General features: G+C 45.2%; 1 protein-coding gene across 1 annotated transcript in view; it reads left to right on the top strand.

Annotated features, from left to right (window-relative positions):
- Positions 1–5,305, top strand: part of LOC102675940 (tensin-3) — a 149,681-nt gene that overhangs the window by 106,886 nt on the left and 37,490 nt on the right. Inside the window, exon 5 of the mRNA XM_006609641.2 lies at positions 1,666–1,740. Coding sequence (XP_006609704.1) covers positions 1,666–1,740 — 75 coding nt within the window. The remainder of the gene's footprint in view (positions 1–1,665; positions 1,741–5,305) is intronic.

The raw sequence follows: 5,305 nt of genomic DNA, 5'->3' as shown, positions 1-5,305 counted from the left end.
GCAGCGCCGGGGCGGCTCCCGTGCGGCGCAGACGTTCGTGCCGGTTGACCCAGGTCGCGTGATCCTTTCTCTCGACAATTTTTTCCGCTTCACAGATCGAGTGTCGATCGGTGTGTCCATTTCGAACAAGAAAACGGGAGGCGAGGAAAGATCTGGTTTTGGACGGTGGTTCTCGTCCCGATTCCTCGAAAAATTGCAACTGCGAAATAGAGGAGCGTCGAGCGTTCGTTCAGCTGAGGGTGGCTCGGTGACCTTGAGCTGGTAGACCTTGAGGCGTGTGAAGAGGCGTGTGAAGTAATTAATAATCGGAAGGGTAACGATTCGACCGTTCAGTTTTTCATAAATAAATGAGGACGAGATGGATCGATGGATCTTTACGTGCGATAAAGAAAGATCGGTGGATGGAAAATTGGTGTGGTGCCATGCGACTTGATATTGGATTCGAGAAGAAAGAAGGAGAGGTCGTGGGTGAAGAGCGTCCGATTAGCACGCGAGAAACGAGTTCCTGGATAGGAACGTTGTAGATGTTGGTTCGAAAGATGCGATCGTTTCTCCTTTTTCTATCCGGCGAACGGAAGAGGCGCGATAGAAACGCGGCCGACAGGCGCCGAGAGATTAACAGGGGTGATGCTGGTCGATGATTCATAGTTGTTGGCAGAGCTTTCTCGCGGTTTCTCGCGAGGAAGAAGACGGCGGAGGAAAAGAAAAGGCGGTGCCCGATGTTGCGGAACTGTTCGTAACGAGCACGCCAGTCAACGGCGTCGACACGTGGCTCGTCTTCGACACTTCTTTCGTTGCAACTTTCCTCCCACACTTTTCTCTCGCGATCAACGTTTCTTCTTCCATGGTATGAGTAACTATTTTGAAAAGAGATCGTCGAGTGATCCATCGAAGGGAACACGTTCTCCCTATAAATTATACGTAATCAAAACGGAATATATATATATATATATATAAGATACTCGAAGATATCGTGCATTAGAGGTTTCTGAATTCGCAATTGCACGGATCCCTTATCCAAACGAGCATGACAAACTCGAACAGTAGCTCGCTGTCGCGCGTCTGGCTACGAGCAAATTGCTGCCGTTGCGGCGACACGAGGCAGGACACTGTGAACAATAACCTCAAGGATGAGACGCCACTGCGGGAGGAGACCGAGACCCTTTTGCACCGTATCGCATTCACGGTTTGGCACACTGCCCTCCATATAGAGAGCGAGGTGCGTGGGTTGCTTCCTCTCCTCGTTCAATCTTCCTGTGCCCATTCTCGAATATTTCTACCAATGAATACACGCAAATAGGAAGGAAAGAAAAATTATAGGAAATTATTCGATTTCGAGTGGAAAGAAATTAAATGCGTCCCTCTGAAGAGGGATGGCCGCGACAGCGGAAATTTGTTTTCACAGAGATTTACGTAGATCGAAGCGAAATGGGAATCGATGATGTTTATTATCAGACGCATCGGCTCGAATTTACGTAACAGCTGTTTTTGAACAATGGAAATAATTTACGCCCCGGCATTTGTTATCGTAACGCGACGGGCAACCCATTTCCTCTCGCGACGCCCTTTAATTCGAATTTTCGTTTCTCTCTCCCTTCCCTCTTCGTCTCTGCTCGAGGCACAAGCCGAGGATCTCTTTATAATTCATTTCTTTCCCTTTTGCAGCATAATGGGGGTTACGAGGCGCAACCGAAGAATGTTAACACCATCTCGAGAAGCAAGCAGCAGCAGCAACAACAGGTAAAGAAAAATAAAATTTCCCTATTTTTTCTTTTTTCCTTTTTCTATCCATAATTCACTCTCCACGTATCCCCACGTACGTTATAAGCTATATTTCGCCGTAAATCATCCCGATAGATGTTTCAGACGAAACGAGAATCGAGAATTTTTGTCTCCCTTCGAAAATTGCGCTCGCCCGTCCCGTCTCATCCGCGCCGGCTCTCATAAATTATTCATCGGAATCTCGGTTACCACCAGCTCCGCTAATGAACCGATTCGAAATTTGCTGCGATCCGTGGTCGCCTCCCGTTTGTCGCGCGTTAAATTTTCTCGCGGGCGAAGCTCGCCTCACCACCTCCGTTTGCCTTGGAGATGGCAGAGACAAGTGGATGGAAATAAGCGGCCGATCCGCGGCTATATATACGTGGCTTATCGTTCTTACCCGATAAGAAAGGCCGCGATTCGCAAGCCCAGCCCTCTCTAAATATTTAATATTAAAACAAACCGAGCGTGATACGTACACGTACGAGGAAACGTGTGCACACGCTCGACACGTTGGAGGAGCAGAGTCGATTACATCAACCCCGTGACTTCATTTATTCCGCGGGAAAACACGGCCAGGACCTATTTACATTCGAAACGTTGGCCGTCGTTCCTCGGCTGAACAACCTTCTTCGCGTACACCCGCGATTCGACGATTCGGTTTCGATCGCTGTGCAATATTGAACTCGTCCCCTGCTCGCCTACGGAATTACCCTTCGAGGCGTACATACGTATGAAATCATTTGCATCGCCTCGGTGTGTAATCGTTGGGCGATAGATGGGATTTCGACGACTCCGTAAAAAAAAAGTTTTATCGTTCCGGTTTGCTCGGGACGAAACAGGCTCGAAAATTGAAAAATATCGCTTTATTCTCTCGAAATTCATTCTCAATCAATTATTCACGCGTTCACGAGTTTGATTGAATTTTATAGATAGGAAATTAGCGAAACCGGAGATGTTTGAAAAAGTTGAAAACCGTAGGCAAACGACAACGGTTTGTAAGAAAAGTTGCCGGATATGTATTACTTACTATTTACGTGGAAAAAATTGGCCCCTTAATACGCCAAAAGGCGTGCCCAAAGCGTGCAAACCTAAGTAGCTCGTTATAATCGCTGATACTCTTCATGAATACGAGCAAAGAAAAGGTTTACAATTTTCCGCTAATTTTATACTTATTTATTTTTCTAGTTTTTAAACGAGGACACTGTGTTATTAGCGATACATATTTGCGATAACTATCTTGGATAGCGCAGCAACTTTAGAAGAAGTTTTAAAGCCGAAGGGAAGGGAATGAAAGAAACGAATGCGAGAAACGGGTCGGGGAATGTTTTACGCTTTATTGGGAGGATTTTTTCCCCCTCCTTCCTTTCCACTCCTTTTTGAAATCGTAGCAGCGGGTAGGCCGGTAGGCAACAGCCAGCCATCTTTTACGCGTTAACGTCTCGACACCGGAGAAAATTATTCGGTAAAATGGCAGTAAGCTAGCTCACCGTACGAACGTTCCGCCAAGAGAGAGAGAGAGAGAGAGAGAGAGTATCAACCGATCCTCCGTCGAGATAATCCCAAGTATATTGACGTCGCCCGTATATAAATGCATTCGCGTAACTCTTGTCCAACTTCGTGCCGCGGCCGTTCTCGCGAAAATATACGTACACGCGTATGTTATATACGCGGAATGTTCGGGGAGAATTTCTGACAATTGCTCGTAACTGGTTATTACCGATTGTCGCGACCAATCGTTCCTCAATGGCCAATCGCGGCTAACGGCTTGGAAATTTATTGCAAAATTGCTCTATCGATTTCTCGCGTCGCTCGAATACGCTCGATGTATACAGATATATACGGATAGAAACTTTCTATTTTTTTTTTCTTTTTTTCTTTCGATCGTTTAATATAGTTTTATGTCGAATCTAAATTCAACTTGAAGCTTCGTTTCGAAATTGGTATCGAAATTTCGATTAATTCGACGGGATAAATTAATTGAATTAATTGGGGGATAAGGGAACGGTTAATTTGCATCGGATAATGAGGGAGGAAATTGATTTGGGGGAGACAATATCAATCAGAATTGAATATTACATTCTATCTTGTGTTCCGTTTCCTTTTGTTTCCTCTGTTCATCTGAAATTCCGGGATATTTCGTAATTGGAAATGGCCAAATAAATGATAATTAAGAAAACGTCGTAGATAGGAAAAAGGTCGGAAGAATTCGAGTAATTTGAATCTGATCGAGATTTAATAATCTCTCGCGAGAAATAGTGGGAAGAGAACGCCTTGCAATAACAGGAAATTCCGATAAGTTTGGAATTTAACTTTGGCCGGATCTTTAGCGAAACATTCCTATATCGATCGGATCTCGACGATGTTAACGAGGAGTACACACATCGGGGCGGAAAGAAGCCGATAACGATAAAACCCACTCTCTTTCTCTCTCTCTCTCTCTCTCTCTCTCTCGCAACTTTGCTTGCAATTAGAAATTAGCCGGCCGGCAATTACGCGGATTAACGATAATTGACGTTACCGGCACGACGCTCCATTCACGCCCCCGAATAATAATTACTTCCTAGTAATGCCAAGGCCTGTGCACGATTCTATACGTATACACGAGGAGATCCTCCAACGGGCAGAAAAATCTCGTACGTAAACAGAGATCNNNATTTAAAAAAAAAAAAAAAACGATATTCTCGAGGGATCAGGCCTTCCTATTAGAGGAATAGGATCTCTAAACCGTTTCCTGGAATGGGAACAAGCTGTTTCGAGTTATCCGCGCGCGTTTGAAGTTGCGTTATATACCGTAACGCGTATACACGATGTTAATACGAGTAAGCAAGGGAGGAGTGAAAAAGCAAAAGTGAATTTCCCGTGAAAAATATCGGTTTCCGTGAAAAATGCTTCTCGCTTTCGCGCGTACGTTTGTATCGTGGCGGCCTCTGGTATCGAAGCGAGCGAAACACGTGCACGTTTAATTTCCTCGATCTCTTTCCATTTCGTTTCTCCTAATTAATTCTAATTAATTCGTCAAAATTTAATAATAATAATAATTTCATCAAAGGGAGGGAATTAAAAAATTTACCATTTTTTTCCCCTCCCTTCTTCCTTCTTTTTCCTCCCCCCATTACTTCGCAATTACAATTCAATAGCTCGGACAATTTGGCGCTGTGTCGTAATTTCGATCCAATTTCCATTCATCCTCCTCCGGGAAATTTATTCAAATATATTTCCGCCGGTCCACGTGGTAAATCGAAAATTTAACGATTCCGCCTCGAGGAAAGGAGAGAGAGAGAGAGAGAGAGAGAGAGAGAGTAAGAGGAGGGGGCATCGAGTAGCCGAGTGGCGAGTCAAAAGAGGCGCGGAAGCGAGCGGATATCGAGCCAAGGCGAAGCGAGAGAAAGAGGAAGGTGCCTAAAAATACGTTTATGGGATCGTAACGCGGCTCGCCGCTTCCCTCTCGCGGATTGCTTCGCCTCGCGCGTTCTGTCGCGGACGATCATAAATCCCTCCCTTCGGCCTCACGTGTGAAATTGCCATTACAGTCTTACCGCAG

Source organism: Apis dorsata, unplaced genomic scaffold (genome assembly GCF_000469605.1).
Source record: "Apis dorsata unplaced genomic scaffold, Apis dorsata 1.3 scaffold_58, whole genome shotgun sequence".
Taxonomy (NCBI): domain Eukaryota; kingdom Metazoa; phylum Arthropoda; class Insecta; order Hymenoptera; family Apidae; genus Apis; species Apis dorsata.
Note: the sequence above shows the minus strand (reverse complement) of the source record. Positions and strands in the feature narration are given on the sequence as shown.